Below are 25,254 nucleotides of genomic sequence, written 5' to 3' on the forward strand. Positions count from 1 at the left end.
AACCACGTCAACCTTCTCTTTCCAGGACCTTGTGAACACTCTTGCTTTGGGGTGAGGGGATGGACCCAGAGACCTGAGGTCCCTTCTGGCTCCTGGCCATGATCTCAAGCTCCCAGCAGTGTAAGCAGCAAGGCTGCAGCTGGCACCTGGCTGCAGACAGCTCTCCATGACCGGTGTGCCCAGTCGGGACGCTCCAGGCACAGGGAGCTTATGCACTATATGTAGTGGGGGGGGTCCTCTGCTATTTGCGTCCTCCTGAATGATTTACCACCCCCATCCCTGCCAGTACAACTCCTCTCCTAGTGAATTAACTGGCTCTCCTGAAGTCATAAATAATTAGTGAGTCCGTCCCCGGTGCCACTTAACAGTTTGTGTTTTCAAAGCACTTTATGCCCATTAACCAAAAAATTCTTGATCCACCTCCAGGAGAAAAGGATGATAATGAGAAGGAGCCTGAAAAGACCTCTGGAAGTCATCTCGTCCATTCCTCCACCTCTGGGACATAGTAAAACCAAACCAAATCTAACCAATAAACAGCTCTATTTTGAGAACACATCGAAATCTCAATGCCTTAAAGCCAAGCAGAACAAAGAGAAATGAACCATAACCAGGGCAGGCTGCTCTCTGAAGAGTAAACCACTAGCCAGAACCCAGCAAGGCAAGAAGCCCAGGATGTTCCACAGAGAACAGTGAACCACGACGGGAAGGTTGAGAAAGAACAGAGAGGTGCTTAATGTACTCTGAAGCACCTGGAGGGACCTGGAACTAGCAAAGATGTTTCTTCACTTGCAAGGAGGGAAATAGTAACTTGCCAAGCCAAATTCACTCATTAGCGTGTAAATGACAAGTTCTGACACCTAAGAATGCTCCTCTTAATCAACCCCCTGACTCTGCCCAGCCACATGCCAAGTTTTGCTTCTGGTGTGGGGCAGAAGTGGCCATTCATGCCAACTGGCTTCTGCCTATGGGAAGGGAAAGCTCAATATGTCTGTTGATTCCCACGCAGCTGCCCAAACAGACTCTCCTAGGGGGCCGCAGAAGGCACTGCTCTTCTGCCCTTTTAGAGTCACAGCCCCTGAATCATTTGATGAAGAACTGTGGCCAGGACAAGGCTGAGATATGAGAGGGGGAAAGAAGGCTATTTCCAGTTCATGCATGGGCAGACCTCTCTGGAACTTACAGGCCACTTAGTGCCTTATGGCACTGGGGACTCAGGGTAGCTGGGACCCAACAAAAAGTCTTCTATAGGGAAAGCACCTGGAGAGGTAACTTTCTGTTGTCTCCTTACTCCCCCACCAACCTACACACCAAGGAAAGCAATGATAGGCAGAAAGGGGACAGATGGGTGGACAGGCTGCTTCCAGTGCAGCTGAGTAGACGCCCATGAGAACAACCATAGCTAACAACTACAAACTCTGGATAGTCTGTGAGAAAGCAACTACCTGAAGGCACTGGAGAGTGAATCAATGCAGGAAGATGTTGAGAAGGACTTCTTCTTCCAAGTGATAAGGATGGTAAAAATGTAAGCTTCTTGGTTGGTGTGGCTTTTAATGTCAGGGCATGATGAAGCCAGCACACCACAGAGCTATACCTCCAGCAAAATACAGCCATAGCAGTCAAAGCACTGTGGTACCATCATAAGGACAGACAGAGAACAACAGAATAGAACAGAAAGTCCAGAAATATGCTTAGAACTGTAGTCAACTGATTTTTATAACAAAGCTGTGAAGAACCCCAATGGGGCAAAATAGTCTCTTCAACAAATTATGTTTGGATAACTGGAAATATGCAAAAGAATGAAGCTGAATCCCAACCTCACACCACACACAAAAATGAACTCAAAGTAAATCAAAATCCAAAATGTAAGAGCTGAGTCATAAAACTCTTAGAAGAAATATCATGATGACTTTAGATGACTTTATCTCGATGACTTAGATGTAACAATGGATTCTTAGATGTGATGAAAGAAATTGCTAAATTGCATTTGACCAAAAGCAAAAACTTTTGTGCATCAAGAAAGTGAAAAGGCAATCTGCACAACAGGAGAAAATATTGGCAAGTCACGTATTTGACAAGTGTCTGGTATCCTGAATAAATAAAGAACTCAATAATAACAACATCAAAAACACAAGTTTAAAATTGACAAGATTTGAATAGAAATTTCTTCAGAGAAGATATACAAATGGGCAACAAGTGCAGGAAAAGACAGTCAACATCATTAGTCATTAGGGAAGTACAAATTAAGACCATAATGAGATACTATTTCACACCCACAAGGATAGCTATAATTAAATGAAAAATAACAAGTGCTGGTATGAAGAAATGTAACCTTTGTGCATAGCTGGTGAGAATGTAAAATTGTTCAGTAACTATAGAAAATACTGCATTGGATCCTTAAAAAAAGTTAAAAATAGAATTACCCATGTGACTTAATAACTCTACTCCTAGGTACACAACTAAAAAATCTGAGACCAGGTATCAAACAAGTAAGTGTACACATATATTTATAGCAGCACTACCGACAACAGTCTGAAGGTGGAAATGCCCAAATGTCCATTAATGGACGAATGGATGAACAAATTGTAGTAGATACATACAACGGAATATCATTGAGCTATTAAAAAAAAAAAGTACTGATATGTGCTATACTGATGTAGCTGGAAACAGGTCCAGGGAAAGAGGCCAGACATAAAATTATTCTATTTTTATGGACTATCCAAAATAAGTAAATCCATAGATACAGACCACAGATTCGTGTTTGCCAGGGACTGAAAAGAGGAAAATGAGGTGCAATTGCTTCAAGAGTAGGGGGTTTCCTTGTGGAGTGATGGAATGTTTTGAAAGCAGACAGATGTAGTAATTACATAACATGGTGAATGTACTAAATAACACTGAATTATTCACTTTTTAAGATGGTTATTTTTATATCATGTGAATTTCACATCGATTAATAAAAAGTAGAAAACTCACAGTTTAGAATTCAGGGAAAATGTGGACATCAGAAAGTAAAAATGAGTCCTAAGAAGAAGACTGCATGCAACTCTGCTGAGGATAAAGTGACTAACCTGAGATTTAAACTACTTCCCCAAGAGAGAGTGAATCAACAAAATACATTTCCACCAAAGCAAATATAAAACCAACAGTTCTCAAAGAAATATAACAGAATCTAGATCCTCCGTAACATATCACAATGCCTAGAATTCCGTCTTACTTTTCTGATTGCTGAGACAAATTATCTACCACGCAAAGTTAAAGGAGGAAAGGTTTACTTGGATCACAGTTCGTAGAAGTTTCAGTTCATAGTTGGTTGGTTCCAAGGCAGGGTGGCATGGCAGAGGGGCATTGCAGAGGGGAAACAATTCATGGTAGGCAGAATGCAGAAATCAGCAAGGCAGCAAGCTACAAGTGATGAGCAGTGACCCTCTTTCTGTCCCTTATAGCTTATCCAAGGTACCCACCCTTGGGGTGGGTAGGATGCATACCCAGGGAGCACCCTTTGTGCTACCCAGAACTATGCCAAACCATGAGTGGACTAATTTAGTAATCATACATCCTTGATCCCAGCATCACACACTCTATTTCCAACCACCTCTGAAAAGCCCCACCTATGACTGCATAAGGCTTTGGAGGGACATCTAGACACAAGCCATGACAGGTACATACAAAGGTAATCCACATATGAAGAACCAGGAGAATATGACCCACTATTAAGATAAGAGACAATCAATGATACTGATTGAAATGATTAGATGCTGAAATTAGCAGATTTGAATCTTAAAGCAGCAACTGTATTCAATGAGATAAATGACAATATGTGCTAAGTGAATGAGAAGATAACATGTCTTTAGAGAACTAGAAAGTGTGTGTGTGTGTGTGTGTGTGTGTGGCGTATCTCTAGATGGAAACTTTAGAACTGGAAAATAAAATATATGAATATGAAAAATCCACTGCGTGGGAGGGGGGAGGGATGAGAAAGGGGATAAAAAAAAGGAAGCAAGTTGTATTAGGTACCCATACCTGTTCCCCATAACTGTAAAATGTGTGTACTACAAACACATACTAATAAAAAAATTAGGAAAAAAAGGTGGAAAAAAAATTGAAAAAAAAAAAAATCCACTGGATGGGCTTCACAAAAGGACAGAGACAATAAAGAAAATAATAAACTTGAAATTTTATCTACAGACGTTATTAAATCTGAAGAATGGAGAGTAAAAAGATTGAAAGAACCTGAATAGGCATCTGTGGGGCAATATCAAAGCATCTAACACAGTTGTTAACGAAGCCCAAGAAGAAAAGAGACAATGGAGCTGAAAAAATATTTGAAGAAATGATAAGTGGCTCTCCCCCAAATTTGGTGAAAGATGTCAATGCACAGGTTCAGAATTCAGTGCCTTAAACAGGATAAATACAAAGGAAATCACGTCAAGATGCATATAGTGTCTGAAATCAGATGATAAGAAAAAAGGGGCAAAGGATTTTGGGTCCCCTCTCAGCTACCCACTTTGTTCCAGCAATGCCACCAGGAGGAGGGGTTTGGCACAGGCCCAGAGACCAATTCCTATGTCCCCTGGAGTCAGCTTCCTGTCCCCACATTTCCAAACTTGAAAGACTTTCCCTAGGCTCCATTCTGCTAGCCATGGGATGTAAGTACTCTCCTCCCCATTGAGCAGAAAGGTCAACTAAGGGGAAAACATTCCTTTCACCCCTCGATTGCTGGAAAGTCAGCCACATACTGGAAGTGGGATGCGGTCCCTTCCACATGTCCCTGTGGTTTCCATGTGTGCATTCAGCTGATTCCCATGAGGACACAGAGGCCTCTACGCCCTCTGTGATCCCTATTGATCTACAGTTTGACCCTCCTGGATTCCAGAAACTGAAGATGTTTTCATGTCCAGGACAAGTTTTTTTGGCTCAGGGAAAGGAGCGACTATTTTCAATCTTTTTCCTCCTCCTCCTGCTCCTCCTCCTTCTCCTCTCTCCTCCTCCTGCCTTCTCCTCATTCAGGATTTGAGGAAAGCAGGAGACAGGAGGGGCTGTGGCCCATGCTGAGATGGAAACCCATCCACTGCCTCACCTGAGCGTAGGTGACCTGCCTCGCCTCATTCCTTCCTTGGGACCTGAGGAGTCCTTCCAGGGGATGAGGGTCCTGGAAAGATCACAGGGAGACTTCAACATCTAGGGTGATCCAAGCGCAGTGCTCAGGTGTCCCTCACCTTCATGGGTAGGGCTGGGGCTGGCTCTACTTCTCAGCCTTGAAGGCCCTGAACTCCAAAGTCCTCAGCTTGTAATTCCAAAGGCCTTGACCCCCTGGAACTCTTCCTTGCCATTCCTGAGGGAGTTTGCAGGGCCCAGCCCTCCATCTCATCAATCCTGCTCTTGACTAATTTTTTTGTTTGTTTGTTTGTTTTTCTTCCGGTACCGGGGATCAAACTCATGACCTTGCACTTGCCAGGCAGGCGCTGTACCGCTAAGCTAAATCCCCAGCCCCTTGACTAATGTTCTTGTCTTCCAACCTCTGCCCTTGCAGTGGCCTCTGTCCTGAGCTGCACCTCCGCAACCTGTGCATCTTGACATTGCCCATTCAAACATCCCACCTTCCTTAAAGTCCCTCCTGACGTCTAAACAGGGAAGCATCATCCCTTCCTCATTTGACCACTGCTTCCTATTTTATTTTGACTCCCAAGAGTTGTTACGAATAATAACTTGTTTAATCCTCATGACTGCCTCATGAGCTGGGTATTATCATTACAGACAGGGAAACTGAGACTTAGAGAGGTTAAGTCACTTACCTAAGGCTACAAAGGCAGTTTGGCTTCTGAGTCCCTAACTCTCCCCACCAGCTGAGTGGTTCTGCCCTGAAAACAGCCTGTGGCCTCATTAATTGGCTGAATAGAGGGACAGGGAATTCCACCTCTGCCCAGGGCCTCAGGGGGTAGAAGGAGGAGCAGGGAAGAGGTGAATCAGGAAAATGGGAAAATAACTCAGTTCCCTCTCCGGTTTACAAAAGCAAGGATGGGGCAGGGAGAGCTCCACTAGCTTCTAACTCAGTTGCCTGGCTGCCTCTCCATCGCCTGATGCTGGACCTCTGACCCCTGAGAGCCCCAGCCCTGAACTGCTCAGCTCCCTCCCCCCTGTGGGCCCAGGCTGATGTTTAATGGATCCACACTGCAGGGAATTGCCTTTCAATAAGTTATGAGTTCCCACAGAGCTCTTGTGTGCTTGTCCCCTGGAGAATTTTTGGTTTTGTTTATTTAAGGGGTGATTCCTTTTCATGTCCTCCTTCCTGTATCAAAGACAGCACTGCAGACAGGCCATTAACCAAGAGGGGCATCGGGCTGCTTTTCCAGGAGGAGAACTCAGTGGGACAGCTGCAGCTCTGACTCTGGTTCCTCCCAGGATTCCTTCACTGCTTGCTGGTGCAGAGGGCAGAGGTAGGAGCAGGGGCTGAAAAACCTGAGATGTGACATAAACCACTGTTGGCAACCAATAACTACTCACGCAAACTCCACGAAAGCTGAGGGAGCTGACTGCCGGTTTGTGAGGAGAGTATCCTAAAATAGCAATAGCAACAGATGAACTCCACTGCTCCCCTGACTCCCACGTGCAAACCTGATGCCTGGGGACCTGAAAGCGCCACTGCTGATCTATGAGGGCTGAGGTGAGACCTGAGAATCTGCATTTCAAGTCATGACTGAGTGGTGTTGCTCAAAGAACAGTATCCAGAAGCCCTGAATCAACTCTGCTTGGTCCAGGGATGGTGCAACTAGAATAGTGCACATAGTAGTGATGCCAGTAAGGAAGACATAGTTCTGAGCACCTACTGTGTGTTAGGCACTCCACACTACCACAGCACTACAGAAGGAGAATCTATCCAGCCTCACAGGGTTTCCCCAAGCTCTTTCAAAGAATCAGGAAAGAGGAATGGATCTAAGAGGATTCCTATTTTCTGAGTGCTGTAGTTTGGATCCTGAATGCCCTCCAATATCCTATGCAATCCCAGGGTAGCACTATTGGGAATTTACAGAAACTTTCAGAGGTGGGGGTCTAGTGGGAGGTCTCTAGGTCACCAGAACCAGGGTTTTTAAAGGGGATTATAGGACCCCTGTGTCTTAGTTATTTTTCTCATTGCTAAGACAAAGTATCTGACACCCACAAGTTAAGGGAGGAAAGGTTTATTTAACTCACAGTTTGTAAGGTTTCAGTCCATAGTCTGCTGGGTCAAATGCAGGTTGGCAAGGCAGAGGGGCATCGTAGAGGAGAAACAGTCCATGGCAGGCAAGCAGGTGAGGAGAAGGCAGCAAGCAGCAAAGTAGCAAAGCAGCAGCAGCAGCAGCAGCAGCAAACAAGCAAACCTGCTTTTATATTTCATCCAGGCCACCTGCCCTTTGGGCAGTGTCACCTCCATCTGGGATGGGACACCCTTAATCCCAGCACCAACACCTAGATCCAGCCAGTTCTGAAAATCCCCCCGAGTGTCTGGGGCTTTAGAGGGATATCTAGAAACAAGCCATAACACTTTGCCTTTCTCTTTCTTTTCACTCCCTGGCCATGGGGTGAGTAATTTTTCTCTGCCAGCTACCCCTGCTATGATGTGCTGCCTCATCACAGGCCCAAAAGAAATGGGGCCACTGGTCATGGACTGCAACCGCTAAGACTATGGATCAAAATAAACCTTCTCTTTATTAGTTGATTACCTCTGGTATTTGTTACAATAACAGAAACTAATACAGAGAGCAGTATGTGTGGCTCAGTATGTGAGGCTGGAAGAGCCTCAGGATCTTGTTAAGGCCACTGGCAAGAAAACCTCACCAGGATGTCTGTGAAGGTTGTACTGGTTGCGAAGTATTTGGCATTTTGTACATAGCCTCTCAAAAGGGAAGAAGCCAGAAGCAGAAAGAGCAGTGCATACCAGGCAGGACCAGACAAGCAGGCACCAAGACATGGAATTTCCAATCTTGCCCCTGAATTCCCTGGCCTGCTGGACAGAACTGGAGAACTTCACAGAGAAGTTCCTAAGCATGCTCACCATTCTTATGCTTCACCCTTGAGGTGTGAGACCAGCGAAGCCCTTGTCTGGTCAGCCTCAGGAAAGAAACAAGGACCAAGGGAGCCAAGGCAGGAAAACAGGCCCTAGGTGGCTGGATTCTGCTTTACAGAGCAGGAGCGTAGGGCCTCTTGAACTTCTTAACAATTTTCCAGCAAGGGGTCCATATTTTCATTTTGCACCAGGCCTTACTAACTCAGTCCCCAGTCTTGCCAGTGGGTTAGAGAGTGCACACCAGGCTGAAGACCCTCTTGGAGAGACTTGCTAACCGCATGGTAAATCACTGTGTAGCACACGCTGGCCAGCTGGGCTGGTGGGCAGGCTTGTGCAGGTCCCATGATCAGAGGCCATAGCCTGCAAATACCAACTTCAGGAGGCTGGGAGTAGGGACTGGCTTTCTGAGGGCCCCAAATGACAGCCCGGAGTGAGCACAGCTACTGTCCCTCCCAGTCCAAGGTGATAGGCTAACTGTGGAGATGCTCAGCTGCCTCTGGACCTTGGTCTCTAACAAAACCTCTGCCCCAACCCAAACACCAAGGGTGGGACGGATGCCGTTCAGCTGTGCCAGCTTGTCTCCAGGGGCTCTGTGGAATCTGAGCCAGGCCCTCACTTCCATTTTGGGTTTGGCCAAAGGGAAAAAAGAAAGCCAACTGACATCCATTCCCAAACAGTGCCCTCGTCTGGAAATCTCTGCTCGAGAGGGGAGGCTGCCTGTCTCCCTCAATCCTATCAGCCACTCCCATCAGCCACTCCCACTGGGCAAAGGAACTAAAACCAGACATTCAACCCTCGGGGGCCACTGTCCCCAGGAGACAGGTGCTGGCATTAGGCAGGAGGAAGGAATGTGGAGTCTGGGGACCAAGAAAGACTTCCTCAGGCCCAGCACAGCCTAGGAAGACAGTGTATTCGAGGGACAGAAGGGTACGCTAGAGCCTGGTGCCAAACCTGGCATCTCCATCGAAGCCTGATCTATGAAATGGAGTCCCATAGCGGTTCTGATTTATCCTTAAACTTGGAGCCATGGTGCTGGGGACAGAGGGCCAGCATTCGGTCCGTTGGTGGTAGGCTCTTTTTTTTTTTTGGTACCGGGAATTGAACTCAGGACCTTGTGCTTACCAGGCAGGCGCTTATGCTGCTGAGCTACATCCCCAGCCCTGGTGTTGGGTTCTTAACCCAGTGACCCTTTCTTCTTTTTAGGCTGCCTATGCCCACCCGACAGAGAACAGTGCTGGCCTCAGATGCAAGATCTGAGGGGGATCTTCCATATAAGAGGCAATCATCCTGCACTTTCTGGACCAACTCTACTGGCCTGCTTTCTGGTTGCTCGCATGGTCACATCCAAACTCATGGGGAGAGTTGTATGTATTTAATGCATTAATAAATGTGGGCACTTAATGGAGCCCGGCAAGGGGCAAGCATTATGCGAGCAGTGGCTATTACTGTATTTCACCCACTCCAGACGCACTTTCTTTTTTAAATTTTTACATCTTTGTAGTTAGAATCCATCTTGCTGTGGATGAAATGACACTTTTATTTCTTTTCTTTCTTGGGGCACATAATGTCACAGCATGTCTCACAGGTGACCTGTCTTACATCAAATAGGAGACACTGATGGTGGAAGTGAGGAGGCTGATGGTACGTTCTAGGCCGTATCTTCCAGGAGAACTGAGTTCTGGGGTACACTTGAGCTCACTGTTCTCTGTGGGAACCTGGGAGGGGGTGGCACAGGATAGCTGAGCCTGAGCATGCAGGTCAGGCGCCCAGCAGCCACTGTTAGGGCAGGACTTCTAAAGAAGGCCCCAGACTCCCACACAATACCCCGCAAACCAAGCATTGTGCTAAGTCTGGTTCCAAATATAACAGACTGTCTTCTCATCCACCCTGGGTGTATGAGCGAGTTTGTTTGCTTTAAACTCATATTTAACAGACAGGGAAACTGAGGTTTGGCTAATTCAGCCAAAGCCATTTGGCCCATAAGTGGCAGAGCCAGGCCAAGTTCTAGACCAGCCATGGAAATGTGGCCTTGAGGATGTAGAGGGGAGACAGGAGAGGCAAGGATGCCTCCTGGACACCTAAGGGTGAAGAGCACAGGCTGTGAGTCCACTGCCCAGCGCTCCCAAGTTCATCACTTACAAGCTGTGTGACTTCAGGCAAGCTGTGTGAGCTCTTTATGCCTCAGTTTCCAGATCCGTGTAATGGGGAAAATACACCTTCTCTTGTTGAGAGGGTCGGAGGAGGAAATTCCCAGAAGGCACTTGGAATGATGTGCAGCAGAAAGCAAAAGCTCAACCCCTGTGGCCTCTGACTATGTTCTGAGTGCTAGGTGACTCCAAAAGCCTCTCATCTGGGAGATGCAGTGTCCTGCCACTGAACCCAGCTCATGGGCACAGTTGGGGCAGCAGAGGGAAGTCTAAAATGAATGCCCGGATGAGCCAGGGAGCTCCATCCCTCAACCACAGCTGGTTCACTCCAGGCCTCAGGCAAGGCAAGTGGCGCGTGGGGAAATAGGAGCTAACCCCAGGCCACCACTCCTGCTTCCCGATTCCTGACTCTGCAAGAACATTCCAACCCAACACACTCCACAGTGACCAGGAACCCCCTTTCCAATCCTCACCCTCGTGGCTGGTTCTTGCCCCTTACCGGCTGAACCATCTGCGCCTGGACCGTGAATCTCACTGCTCCTTTGGTTCATGCTTCCCACCTCCACTTTGTTCTGTAGCTCTCCCACCTCTCGTTTCTGCTGATGAGACCAGCCCCATAGCTTACACTCCTGCATCGGGGAGGGAGCTGAGAAAGAGGGACCAGACAGATCGCAGCCGTGCCTGGGCTGGCTTTCCAGCTAAGGAGAAAACCACAGGGCCCATAGCTTCAGAGGACAAAGCCTACACAGGGAAGGCGCAAGGGACCACTCACCTTCTCAGCTCTCTGCTCTTCTTTACAAAATGGAGAGGCCCTTTACCATCCTACCCTAGCAACTCTCTGCCGTTCCCCTATGCTTTTCGCTCACTGACTGTTCTTTAAGGAGGTTCTAGGACCTGGAGCCAGAGAAGCTGGGGAGGAAGCCACAAACCCCAACTGCGTCTGCTCATCACACATGTGCATACTCAGATGACTCATCAGGATTCTTTTTTCTTTTTGCCATTTCCCTCTTCAAGCTTGTGTAGCTTCTATAAGATGGAGCAAGGGTCCCTGAGTGCAAGCAGAGGCCACATGTGGGGAAGCCACTCAGTGTGGCCAAGCACAATCCGACCTCCGTGGTCAGATACAACAAGGTGTATATCTGCCGACCACAATGGCTGCTTGGTAACAGGAAGGATGGAACAAAGCCCCCAGTGTTCCCTAGGGAAGATGCGGCTCCTTCCGCTGTGCAGGATTTGGGTGCTGTGTTCCTTCTCACTCTGTGAAGTAGTCCTCTCTGGGACAGCACTCCCAGGTCACCCTCCGGACTCCCAGATTACTTGGTTCTTACCCGCGCAGAGCACCTCTCTCAGGGTCCCTCAGGACTGTCAATGTGCTTGGTGCCCACCCTTGACTGTAGGCCGCTCGAGGCCGGGGACCTGCCTCAGCCTTCGCTGGCTCTTGGCACGGCACCTGGCACATGAGAGATGCCTGCAAAAACTTGAAGAGAAAACAGCTTTTGCTTTTGGTTTTTGTTGCTCTTGACTCATGAAGGTCTCCCTGGAGCTTCAGCTGGTGACCATTCTCTCTCAGGATGGAGGTCTGTGGGCGGGTTTTTATTTTAAAGAGGGGCTTAGCTGGGGTTTGGATAAGGGTTCCCCAAAGGCCCAGGTGCTAAAGAGAGGGTCACCAACCTGTGGTGCACCTGAGATGTAGTGGAATCTTCAGGAAGCAGAGCCGAGTGGAAGGAAGTTAGGTCACTGGAGTTGTGGCCTTGAAGGAGACACTGGACCCTGCTCCTTCTTCTCTCTCTTCACTTCCCAGACTCCAAGGTGTCAGCAGCCTCCTCTCCCACACTCCCATCATGACATACTGTGCTGCCACGGGCCTGAGCAATGGGCTCAAGTTACCACAGACTGAAACCTCTGAAACTATGGACCAAACGAGCCTTTTCCTTTATCAGCTTGGTTATCTCAAGTATTTTGTTATGGAAATGGAAAACTAAGTTAACACAGATATTAAGAGTAAGAACTTTCAGAGAACTGTAAGTCACTGCCCAACCCCCAAGCAAGTCCACACACCAAGCTCATGTGCTGATCAACTGAGTTTCCCACAATCCTCTGCACTGGAAGCAGATACAGAGTCCACTGAGGCAGAAGGCACTAAGCCCAGCCACCATTGTGCCACCCCTCATGGGGTCAGACTTCTGTGCCAGGGCTTTCTCTAAGTGTGGTCCCTGGGCCCAAACTAGTAGTATTAAGGAACCTATTAGAAATGCAATTCCCAAGCCTTATTCGATCTGCTGCTTAAGAAGCTGGGGGAAGAAGGGCCTGGTCCAGGCTTCGAAATCTGAATTCTGACAAAACTCCAGAGGAGTGAGATGACACTGGAATGTGAGCGCCCACTACCCACAACTGTCTTTTCTCACTCCATTACCTAGTGGTATCAAGGCCCCAGGAATGCACCTCCTTCAGTCCCTAGGTGCTCCAAGGCCTGGCATCGTAAGTCTGAGCCTCCTCCCCGTTCCTGCCTGCCAGCATCTCAGAGGCACATATAGGCTTTGCCTGGACCCTCAGCCCAGTGCCCCTTGGGCTCTTCCCCAGCAGAGACAGAGGAGAGGCTGGAGCCAAGGCCAGCTCCCCACACCCTGGGGCTAGGCATTCTGGATTCTTGGAGACACAATAAGTTCTAACATTGCCAGTGAGGTGGCAGGCCGGTGGCTGGGACAATGGGCCTTGTATTCCTCCCCACGCCTTCCTGTGGGGCTGCTCTGGAACCAGGGCTCAAGAGGGTGGCTGAGCCATCAAAAGCACTACTGTCCATCGACTGGTCCTGCCTGCCTCAGTCTAGGCCCAAGCTGAGGCCCAGGAGCCCCTTCGTCCACCCTCCCTCTCCTCCCAGGGCTAAACCCTGTTCCTTTTTCCTAATAGTTTCCAGAATCTTCAATCACCACAGCCTTAAGAGAAAGGGGTTAAATGCCAACACCTCCCATCTCTCTCCCCGACATCTAGCCTACCTTTCCCTCCTGGGGCAGAGGAGAAGGCAGTGGACAGAGCACTCTAGCCACCCGAAGCCACAGCCAGCAGCACCTCCTCTCTTGGTGGCTGATTTCTCTTCATTAGTGCAATCACATCAATACTGACAGCAGCGTATTTATTACTGTCCTGACGACAGCCATTTCTCGCCCAGTGATGCGCAGACTGATAATGAGCTTCGAGCAGAGCTAATGAGGAACTCCCCTTGGCCCTCCTCGGTAGCTCTGGCCTACAATGGCCTGCCTGCCCCCATCCCCACTTGCAGACTCTCACCAGGGCAAGGAAAAGGGCTCCGAACAGGGAGGTCATGGGTCATGAGGCTGAGCCAGCCGGCACTGGCCAAAGTCAAGGTGCATACTGCCCACAGGGGGACCACTGCAGGGCTGACCAGGCAATGAGGCTTAAGGGCTGGGCATGGTCCCAGAGCAGAGGCACTTCCTGCACTCTGAGTCCTAAGTCCTTGAGCAAGTACAGCAGAACCAATAGTGATGGCCAGTCTGGCTGCTGGACAACAGCCTGGGAGGCTGATGGATGCTTGGGGGTCTGGTTTCTGCAGTGTAACAGCCTCAAAAGGCATTTCAAGGGGGTGACTGAACCCAATCAAGAACACTTAGCTAGTGCTGTCCCAGCAGAACTAGGTACTCAGAACAGCTACAGGGATGCAAAGGCCCTGTGTTACCGGAAGATGGTCTCTTCTACAAGATAAGCACAAATATATCACAGAGAACCAACATATTAAGCTATTATCAGCCGTTAGATCTTAGGGTGAATGCTTTTACTGGATCTTCTCATAAAACCTCAAATTTATGTGAGCATCTTTCACGGGCATCCCACTTGCCCTTCACCCCAACCTATGGAGGAGACTGGCTAGAAAATATTAGTTATTAATATAAGCATGGAAATTCAGAAACATGCAGTAGTAACTTGCCAAGATCATTTGACATATAAGAGAGAGACAATGAATCCAGGCCAGACCCTTCCCAGGCCACTGCTTGTGATCTGTCCACCATATCTGGTAATCGCAGCTCTTCTGAAGCACCTATGCGTCTAAATAAAAAATGGCCCTGTGTAGGGACAGTGACCCTAGAGTCTCCCTAAGGAGAATAAGGCCCTCGCTCAGTGTTCTGCCCCAGTGCTCATCCAAACACGGCTCCAGAGGCCATGCTGATGAGTTGTCCAGTGCAAATCAGAAGGAGGGAGGAGAGGCCAGGAGACAGGCCTTCCAGGAATAAGGAGCAGACTGGGTGAAGCTGAAGAAGAGCCTAGAACACACCCACGACCCAAGCAGCAGCGTCATCTGGGGAAGGATGACAGCGTTAGGCTCACACCTGCCACCCTTAAGGACATCACCTTAGAGCAGTCATGGCTGGTGGATATGCAGCCTGAGAAAGCAAGTATATATAGAAAACATCACAGAAAAGTTTAAACACAAATGGTCTCTCTCTCTTTCTCCCTCTCTTTCAAATTTTTCAAAGCAGGATTAAACATATATCCTAGGGGGTCCAGGAAGCCATGGGGAGGACACACTGCATCTTCCAGCAGAATTGATTCGTTTAAAATGTGCTTTATGTGTTAAGACAGACTTTAGACAGACCAAGGAGTAGAATACAAATTTCCATACATTTAAAAACTGGAACACGAGGAAGGAAAGATTATGCGGCTGGAGAGAAGGCAGCTTCAGACCGCAGAGCCAACTCCCCAAGCACAAGTCCATCCTCCTCTACCATTAGGGTCATGGAAGACTTTGTATGTGCTGCCTTGATGCGCCAATGCTTTCCCAAAGAGGATCCTTCAGTCCCATGGGCTAAAAGGTCTGACCCCAAGGGGGCCCCATGACAATCTCAGCTATGGCCTCTGAGCCCAGCACTGCATCAGAAACTTGGTACTTTCTCTCTGGCTTCACTCTCACCCTTCACAGCACCTCTCTTTAAAGGGTTAAGCTCATTAATTGAGAAAAATAATTGATGTGTGATACCTCAATCCCTGCTGATGAAGGGTTATTATCTAAACTCAAGGAGTTTATAATTAAAGAAATCAGTCTCACACACACACTACAAGATCATTCACAATCAGCAAGGCCAAAGTGCCAAAAGAGGCACCCAGCCCATTGGTATCCTGGGAGCAGGGAGTCTTTGGGGGCTGTGCTCTGGCTGCTGGATTCTAGGTTGGCTACCCGGGTAGGGGTGGGATCAGGGTCAGTGGAGGAGAATAAGGAATCCCTACGGACAGAGGAGGAGGAAGGGTATTCTCAGGCTCCTGGCAGGGGAGAATAGCCAAGACTGGGTGCAGAGGGCCAGGTGGGTGCGACTTCGTGGTGCACAGGGACAGAATGGGGGGCGTGGTGTCTATTCCACAGCTGTGAGGAAGTCACTGGAGGTCTCTGAGCAGGAATGACATGACAGGGCTTAGCATCCAGGCCTATGGCCACGGCCCATGAGCAGGCAGATGGGGCCGACCTGGAGTTTCGTAAGAGAGGGAAGGTCAGCATGGCCACCATGCTCACGAAAGCTGGGGAGTAGCCTTCAGGCAAATGAGACAGCACCCAACTCCCCTGGGCTTGTGGGCAAAGCAGCATAACAGGCAGTTCCTAAAGGCAGGGTAGTGATCAGATCAAGATGCCCAGATCAAAAACAATGGCCTGAGAAGCAGATGGCCTGCACTCACTGCTTTTCTTACAGATCAAGGGACCTTGGTAAATAGCTGAGTGTTTCTGAACTTCAATGCTAACCTTACCAACATTAATACTTTCTGATCAGTGCCATCATAATTTGGACTAAGGAGCACATGCCACGCCTATGAAAGCCGCCCGGGTAAATTTTAGGTTTTAGGAGAGATCTACTAAAAACATTCAACCTGATGCCTAAACAGCTGATAATAGCTTTTTTTTTTTTTTTTTTTTTTTTTTTTCTGGTACCAGGAATTGAACTCACAACTTCACGCTTGCCAGGCAGGCACTGTGCCACTGAGCTAAATCCCCAGCCCTGATAATAGCTTAATATGTGGGTTATCTGTGGCACATTTGCCTTTTAAGCTAGAGACAGAGAATGTCTTAACCTACTGAATAAATTTCTAGTAGCAGAAGTTTAGGTACCCTTGATGTTTATGAAGGACACAGGAAATAAAGTCTTGAGAGGCCAGGACACCAGCCAAATGGCAACCCTGACAATGGCCTTGGTTCCTGGCCACCAAGATGAAGATAATAATGACAGTGACACGGCAACACTTTTTCAGCGTTTACCATACAGGGAGCACTGTCCAAAGAGCTTAGCATGAAACCCAGCCACAGCCTGGTGAAGGAAGTAGGATTACTATTCCCACTGTACAAGTGAAGAAACTGAGGTACACACAAGCTGGGTAACTCATCCAAGGTCATCCAGACACTAAGTGACACACAGGACTCAAACCCAAAGAGCCGCCCATACTGCAGGCTCTTTGGCTCTTTGGCTCTTTTGGCCATCCCTCCTGAGCCCTCTGATGTCACATTTTGCCTTGGCCCCCATGGTTCACAGTAAAGAATGGAGAATCTATGCCAGGTGCACCATGACCTAGCATTAAACTGCAGCAACCCAGGCTGCCGGTGGCCAGCTAGATTCCCTGTCACTCAGCCACCTTCTTGTTTTCACTTCCAGAGGGGTCCAAGGGAGGTTTCCAAAGTCATTCTTCTGGGAGGCCCCCGGAGTCACCAGTGTCCACTCCGGAGGCTGACTTCTCTAAATGGCCCGCATTACAGCAAATAATATCTTTTCCCTCAGGATTATCACATCATCAAAATTTCATGGCCCCTCTGGGTCACTAATAGCTTCCTAGTGGCATCAAACTTTAATTGCCTTTCTTCTCCCTTTCCTTCTGCACCCCATACCCCATTCACTTTAGAAGATTCTCGTGCAGCTTGGTCACTGGCAAGCCAGTCGTAAGTGTCCCAAGTGGTCTGAAGGAGACTCTTTACATAGCTCTGGGACAATCCTACCCCAAGGAAAGGAGGGAAGGAAGGAGGAGAGAAGGCTGATCATGTTCTTCCAGGCTTAGGCCTTGTGAGAACACAACCAGGTTGGAGACCTGAGCTTTGATCAGGAGGAAGAAGTAGAAATCCAGGACTTATTTCCAAATGCTACTGCCTTCCCTGGATGAGCCTAGACTCCTAACAGCACAGTGATCTGGGATTTCACTGGTGAATGTCCATCGCCTGCTGAGAAGATATAACTGGGAGACTGGGAGGAACATCATAGCCTGGAGTGGTAGGAGGAGGACTGGTGTTAGCATCATAGAGCTCTGGGTTCATCCTGACACCTTGACTTCCCAGCTCAAGGACCTGGGCCAAGACATCTCTCTGAGCCTCAGTTTACCCACATGTTGCAGCCATGACAGGGTGGGGGACTGAGGCAGGTAACAGTTTTCATGCACACAGATATGTCTGATAAGCAGAACCGCACATCCAAGGTGAGTTCCAGGGTAGGAAGAAAAGATGGAGGCAAAAGAAAGAGGGGTACAAAGCAGATGTAGGTGAAATATAGAGTAATGATACCAAGGGAAAAACTGTTTGTGACCTGAGATCCTATCTTAAGACCCTAGGAGAGACAGAGTAGTAATGCATCACATAACGACATGCCGGTCAACAACAGATGATGTGTACAACAGTGGTGGTCCCATCCATAAGATGACATACCTAGTGACCTCATAGCCATCCTAATCTGCGTAAGTAGATTCTACAGTGCTCATATGATAATGAAATTGCCTAATGATGTGGTTCTCAAACTGCATGCCTGTTATTAGAGGACACATGGCTGTCTAAATATCATTTAATTAATTTATTACATGCTTATGACATGTCAGCTCCATGCTAAGTGCTTGACTTGTACTATCTCACTTAAGCCTCATAAAGTTTTGATCCTGGTGTTACAGACAAGGAAGTGGAGGTCAGGACTATTAAGTGACTTGACTCTGAGCAACTTTCACACAGACTTTCACCCAAATCCAAGCTACTGATCACTATACATATACCACCTCTCAACAGCTCAGAGAAGAGAACAAAAAGCCCAGGCAAGTGACACCACAGGAGACTGGGCGCCTGCCTTGGGATGATCCCATTTTATGTAAAAACATTCTCTATGAAGTGTGGAGACCACGGTGTTCCTCTGTGGCCATGCGGGAACAGTGGTCATCGCCAGTGCCCAAGAACCGGCTCTCATTCCCAGAACCTGGCACCTTCCAGCTCCCTTACCACCGGATGGGACCGGGTGATCACTTTTGGGCAGCAAGCAGCAGGGGGAACAGAGGGGCTGAGGTATTTCAGTGCTGGTGCAAGGTCTGCTCCTTTCTCTGAGCATCAGTGAAGGGCCCTGTGTATCTCAAAAGTACAGGTAGAAATCACCCCCAAATCTTCTGCTCCTCCTCCAGCTTCTTCCACTTTCTAAAGGTGGAGTGTAGTTGGCAGGGGTTTGGTAAGGACCCCAGGGCCACCCAACCTAGGGGCCAGGCCTGCTAGAGGCAGCTTCTCCTGAAGGGCTGGAACCAGGAGTGGCCGTGAAAGGAGATCATGAAAATATGAGTAGATCGTGGCCTCAGTGGGTCCATTTTAGTGAGCTTGGGTGCAAGTGGTGGGGACAGCTCCTACTCTGGGAGTGCTGGACAGCTCAGCACAAAAGGGCTCCATGCAGGGGGCGGGGAGAGGGCAAGATCTGCATAGACCACAAGTCTATACAGGTGCCTCACCTGGATGCCCCACAAGTCAGTCAGCCCGGCCAGATAGGAAGGTGGAGAAGCCAGCAGGGGCCAGTTGACAAGGGGCTGTATGCATCAGGGAAATGTTCACTCATTCATTCACCCACTTCATTCACTTGTGCTAGGTCACTGACCCAGAGGCTAGGCGCACAGCAGGGGGGACAATAGGTCCCGCCTTCTCAGAGAAGATGGACAGACAAGTCAGCGCACAGTGGGGTGAATGGAGAAGGTGCAGCAGAGAAAGGGGCCCATGCTCAGCGCTGCTACAATGGGGGCTTAGGAACTGGTGAAGAACAGTAGGGCAAAGTTCTAAAGAAAGCAAGAGCGGGCTGGGGAGACATCCGGGAGGAGCAGACACTGCCACAGCAGCAGAAGAAATGCAAGGCCAGAGTGTCTGGGGAGTTCCAGAAAGAGCAAGGCCGTCTGTGGGACAGACTAACTAAGGGGACCTACACGGTAGGATGGCAGAGGAAGTTCGTGTATGGGGAGAAAAAGGAGGGCAGATCCCGACCTCCTCCTCACACTGTGTGACCAGCACATTGTAAACATTTAACATTAATGAAGAACATTTTTAAAGTGATTTGAGTAACTGCCCTTAATTACCCAAACAACTCTGAGAGGTAAATGTGGATATTTTAGATGCTGTTTTCTTCATTTTACAGATGAGGAAACTGAGGCTCAGCTCTGCATCACACAGTGGTGGAGGCAGGACTAACAAGGGCAGAATCCAGGCTAGGAGCTACTGCCCTCTTAGAACCTGCTACCTCAGAAAGAGGAGGGCCTGGCCAGGGCTCCCGGCTCAGTGAGGGTTGTGCTGGCCCACACTCCCCACCAGGGAGTCTGATGGATGGGCTCAGCACCTTCTTTCTTTCCCTGTCCCTACAGCCCTGGACAGCCCAGGACAGTCTCTCGCCCAGCAAGGCTCCCTGGTCCTGCCTTCTCCCAGACTGTGGACAGCTGGGGATGGGACGGTGGGAAGGAACCCAGGACATCTCGGCAAGTGGCTTATTTTCCTTTCCATTACAGGCAGTGGGCGCAGCCGGCAGGCGATGGAGCCCATTTGTTGCTATTGGCATCCTGAGGCCCCAAATTATGATGATGACTAATTCCCACCGCTGTAGGCAGCTCCAGGGCTGTCTGCAGCAACGTGCTCCCTGGGGTGGAAATCCCACAGGCAGCACACCGACACCCAGCCTCCGTTCCTATTCAGTCTCCTGACTCCCCAAGGGCCCAGGATTTGGGAGAGATGGGGAAGGAGTTTTCAGCCAACCAAAGGACCCTTTCAACCAAGTCCTAGGATAACCAGCTCTAAGGAGACCAATGCCTTCACCAACATAAAACATAACTATCTAACAACCATTTGCATGAGGTAGTGATCCCTCCGTCACCAAGGCTATACAAGCAGACCAGATGGCCTCTTGTCCAGGTTTGTGGGCAAAGGAAGTTCTGGATGACTCTTCATGTGTCTGATACAATGATTCCACTAGTCCTCAGGACAGAGAACAAGCCCATTCTCCCTTACCTTTAGCTTAGAGCCCAACTGTGTCTGAGAGGGTCCAAGGTCAAATGCTCACCAACATGCAGTTTAACACATCATCCTATGGGCGGCCATTCAGGCACTGTTTAAACAGAGGTCTGCTGTAAAGGATTTGGCCTCTTTCCCAGTCTTCCTATCCGGATGGAACAAGGTTCCTGGCCCCTACTCCGGCCTTCCAGTAGAGGACATAGAGGAGAGCCAGTCGATAAATATTTGCGGAACAAATGCATGAAAAGGAGGGTTTCTGAGGCAGGTGCAAGCTGTCTGCATGATCCTGGGTGGGGTCCCAACTCTTCAGCCCAGACAGGGAGCTTTTGCAGCCAATGGAACTTCCAAACGCTACTATTCATCTGAACGCATGCACAAAGAACGTTTCAGACGCCCCAGCTGAGGCCTAGGGGTGCACAGGATGAGGGAGAGAGGGACATGGGAAGAGGGAATGGAGAAGCGGGGCCACCTCCCATCCCACTCTCCTGTGGGGCTTTTGACAACTGAGCCCCAGGCAAGCACGACATTCGGCCTCCTGGTAATTAGCAAGAGGCCCTGATCAATAAGTTATTTTTTGCTGTCAGTAATTAATAATTACAGCTTAGCCATACCATGTAATTAAACTTTCATCCCGCTCCCTCCCGTGCTGTCTGGCTTTTATTGTGGTTGGCTTCCTGAATTGCGCTTTCTCCCTTCAGAGCCCTCCAGGAGTCTGGAGCTGAAGCCTCCAGGTCTTTGTCAGGGTTTCCCCACCGCCTGGTTCACTTAGCCCTATGCCACCTTGTTCTTTCCCTCATGCCTGGTTCTCTTGAAAGACCCTCCTGGACAGCTGGCCACTGCCCTAGTGGCCACTGGTCTCCTCCTAGCCTCTCAGGCATGCCAGGATGACCTCCTGCAGCAATCAGGCTTACAAGCATGGTTCACTTGGTGAAATGCAAGCAGCAAGGCACAGCAGACCTTTCCAGTCTTAGTGCCTGGAGGGAGCTGGTGACTCCGCATTGTTAGCAGCTCCCTGGGAGCTCAGAGGTTAAGGGCCACTCTGCAACACATTGAGGTCGTCATGGAAGGATGTTCAGAAAGCTCCAGGAATTCAGGTTCTTATTGGCCGGTGGCAAGGCACCCCTCTGGGTCCCTGGCTTAGTGTCAGACCAGTTATAATAACAATGCTGAGTAGGAAGCACCTTCTATGTGGGGACCATTTGCTGGCGCCTCCCTCTGGAATGTCTCCATCGTCGTGTGAACTCTCTAACACGGCCACTACTACACCCAATATAAGGATGAGGATAAGGGACATATAGATGTGGAAGTCAAGGCTCTGAGCAGCCGAAAGCCTTGCTCAAACCTCTCTGCAGTTAGGCCACAAAGCCAGATCACAACAGCCTGTTCATTCTGCTGCCAAAGCCAATGCTCTTTCTACAATGTCACTGAACTTCACTTGGGAAATGAGTTTGAACCATGTGACATCAAATTGTGGGGAATTTAAATGATTCAATTGTGTCTTTCAGTATAGCCAGGTGGCGATGGCCTCAGATTGGAAGAAACTCACTTTCTAAACCCAAAGCAGATAACCCCTGTGCCCGAAGCCCAGCCCTCCAGTAAACCCAGTCTTGCCCCCAAGCCCGGGGGGAGAGACTGCATTCCCACAATCCTGTGCAGCGTTTGCCGCCTGGAAGACAAATGGAAGGAGGCGGCCGATGCTGGCAGACGAACATTCTCGGAGCCAGAGAGCACAAACAGAGCAGCAGGGGCCTTGGGCAGCCTGACACTCAAAAAGGCAGCAAACAGGAGAAGCCAGAGAGAGTGAATCAATCAGCAACCTTCCCTGCTCCTGACAGGCGCAACCCCTCCCGAGCGAGAAGGGCAGAGACGGTAGGCAGCCTGGACTTAACTTCAGCAAGACAGGTGGGGTCTTGGCCTCAGGTGGATGGGGAAGGTATGGAGGAGGGGAAGGTATGGAGATAGGGAAGGCAGGAAAGGACATGAAGGCTCTGAAAGAAGGACCACCAGTGGCTCTGGGGACTCCTTAAGGGCCCAATCCTGTATGTAACAAGAATTGGTAAGCTACCCATCCAGGGAAGCCAGGTCTTTGGTGGAGTTTGTGTAATCATGAAGCTAGAAGTCTCAGTCTCAGCGCCCTGCTTTGTCTCCTGGCTTCTGGGTAGTAAGGTCATGAAAATCTCAGAACCAACCCATGAGGTGCCTCAGAATGAAATATAGCTCATTCCTGTTCCACCAGCACCATGTCTTCCTGGGACCCCTTAAAGAGGAACCCCAGACAAAGACATCCCAGCTACATCTGGCCCTGGTGCCTAGAAGAGTCGCTCAGAACTCACCTGACCCCCCAGCACCCTGACCCCTGATCACTGAGTGGTCTTCGGTAACTCACTTGATGCCACGGGGCCTCAGTTTCCCCATCTGCTAAATGGCTATTAGAATAAGATGACCTCTGGGTTTCCCGCCTGCTGCAAGATTTTATGATGATCATAAAAATAATAACTTTTATTACCTTACATTTATGGAGCTCATTACAAAATTTCGAAGAGCTTTTACCTAAATTATCTCGTAAAATCATTCCCTCAACTCTTTCGAGCAAGAGTTGATCATTTTAATCTCTGATCTTGGCTCTTGGAATTGCCTGATTCTGGGTGCACTGGGGTCCCTTTTCTCACTGGAGTCCCTTTTCTCACCGCGGTCCCTTTTCTCCCGCGGGCTTGGAGACCCCAAAGACGGAGTGCAGTCCGGCGCCCCCAGGTGGGCCAGGCCCCTCCAGACCCTAGAAGAGGGAAGGCTCAGCGCGGGAGTGTGGAGCTTCAATCCAGACTTTGCCTCCCTAGCCCCCAGCAGGCGCCGCTCAGACACCGCGGGCATCACCAAGTGGATCTGAGAACCCCAAAGGCAAGGAAGCGCGGGTACAGCCGCCCTGCCCCTCTAGGACCTTCCAGAGGTGTGGGGAGGCGTGTGGACACCCATCCTCTGGAGGGAGATGGTGCGATCACCCCTTCTCCTCCTTTCCAGCACTCCCACCCCAAACCCAGCCCTCCACTACCAGGCTGCTCCAGGCAGCCACAGGGCACGGTAGGCAGGAAAGACAACCCAAGACCCGTGAAGGCTGAAGACAGGGGCGGGATTCGGGGTGTGTCTTGAGGGGTCTGAGGGATGCCTCAGACCCTCCTTGCGCACCACTACCCTCCCACCAGGGTCCGAGGCTGCACCCGCGTCTGGCTCCAGGCCCAGGCTGCAAAGCTCTCCCGGCCAGGCAGCCAGGCTCGGGCTCCCGTACGTGGCTAAGCAGGGCGACTGCCCTCCAGGGGCGACCCAGCCAGCGCCTTCCTCTCGCTGGCGAGCGCTCCATCCCTCGCCCCGCGCCTCCCGGACAAGGCCTTGCCCAACTGGAACCAGGAGCAGGGCCCGGGGAACCCAGGGGAGCCAGAGGTGGAGCTGGGCACTGAACGACACCCCCAGCGGCCTGGGGGCGGTGGCGTGCCCCTCCCACCTCCCCTCCTGCTCTTCCCAGCCTCCCCGGGAGACCCCACCTTCCCCAGTCCGAAGCTGCAAGTCTCAGAGAAGCTGCCCCGCCCGACAGCCCCTGAAACTCAGGGAGGGGGGAGTCTTGAAACTCCCAGGAGAGGACTCTGCCAAGGCTTCGCCTGGTGTCCTGGAGACCACCCCTCCTCCTGCTCCTCCCTAGGCCCTCGCGGGGACGGCCCCCGTACCCTACCTTGGCCTCTGGCCACGCGAATCCGATGTAGAGCCAGCAGAGTCCAGACCAGCAGACTCCACATGGTGTCCAGTTTGGAGGGGGTGTCCTCTGGGGTCCTCTCCTCTTCCGCGCTGCTTTATAATCCTACTGGGGTCCGGTACCCCGCCTGCAGCTTCGTCCGGGGAGACAGTCTGCGCGGCTCTGACTCCCGGGCTTGGGTTTGCTGTGCCCGGGAGAAGCTGCACTGGAGACCCCAATTCTTCCTGCTCCTTTGCTGTCCAAGTCCGATCCCGGCGGCGCGCCCAGAAGGCGAGGGGAGAGCAAAGAAAAAGCGGCAAAGTCTGCCTCTCGGGCTCGGGAAGCCTCCTCCCCTAGCACCCCAACTTCTACTTCTTCTCCCAGGCAGGGCGGCCTCTGCGATCCGGCCAGGTCGCTGGCCGAGCTCCGGAATAAGCGGACAACTTCAGGAAACTTCCTCCCGTGGCCACGTTGCCCGCCCCCTGCCCCTCCCCGCCCCCTGGCTGGGTTCTCCAGACCGACGCAGTCACCACGGTTCCCGGCTCCCGGCCCCCGGGACCTGTTCCTAGCGGAGCATGGAGGTAGGCGAGGGTGCAGGGCTTCTTTCAGGGGTGCGGGGCTTGGGGGGCGCGGTTAGCATTAGGTCCGAATCTCCTTGGAGCTGAAGTTTTCTTCTCTCCAACTTTGCGGGCGGCATCTGGCGGGGCCGAGTCTTCCCTCTCGGCTCCACCACCTTCACGCCGAGTCCAGAGACTCCCGGTCCCCACCCCGCTTCCCGGGTGCGCCGGGGCCGGGTGCGCCCTCAGCTGCGCGCCCAGCCGGCTAGTAAACTTTGCGGGTCCCGCGGCCCCGCGCGCCCATGTCTGCGCCTGCTGCCGGCCGGCGGGGGCGGATGCTGGGCTGGCGACTCGGGCTGAAGCCGGCGCTCCGGCGCAGAGCCTCCTGCCGGCGAGAGGATGGAGACCCGCGGCTCTGCCCTCCGTCGCGCCCTGGTCGCAGCTCTCGGCGAGACGCACGGAGAGCCCGACGAGCAGCCCCGGCTCCGGGGACTCGGTGCCCCCTCGCACGCTCGGTGCTTGCCGACCGCGCGGGCCGG

General features: G+C 50.6%; 1 protein-coding gene and 1 long non-coding RNA gene across 2 annotated transcripts in view; one reads left to right on the forward strand and one right to left on the reverse strand.

Annotated features, from left to right (window-relative positions):
• Sdk2 (sidekick cell adhesion molecule 2) overlaps window positions 1-24,226 on the reverse strand; it is a gene marked incomplete in the record, with an annotated part of 261,617 nt that extends 237,391 nt beyond the window's left edge. The window contains 1 exon segment of the mRNA XM_013508659.1: window positions 24,159-24,226. Within this exon segment, the coding sequence (XP_013364113.1) occupies window positions 24,159-24,222 (64 nt within the window).
• A 430-nt stretch (window positions 24,227-24,656) lies between these two features.
• LOC106147399 overlaps window positions 24,657-25,254 on the forward strand; it is a 23,641-nt gene continuing 23,043 nt past the window's right edge. Inside the window, exon 1 of the long non-coding RNA XR_001232292.1 lies at window positions 24,657-24,739. This is a non-coding gene — a long non-coding RNA (uncharacterized LOC106147399). The remainder of the gene's footprint in view (window positions 24,740-25,254) is intronic.

Source organism: Chinchilla lanigera, unplaced genomic scaffold, assembly GCF_000276665.1.
Source record: "Chinchilla lanigera isolate Chin_1 unplaced genomic scaffold, ChiLan1.0 scaffold00152, whole genome shotgun sequence".
In the NCBI taxonomy this organism is placed as follows: Eukaryota; Metazoa; Chordata; class Mammalia; order Rodentia; family Chinchillidae; genus Chinchilla; species Chinchilla lanigera.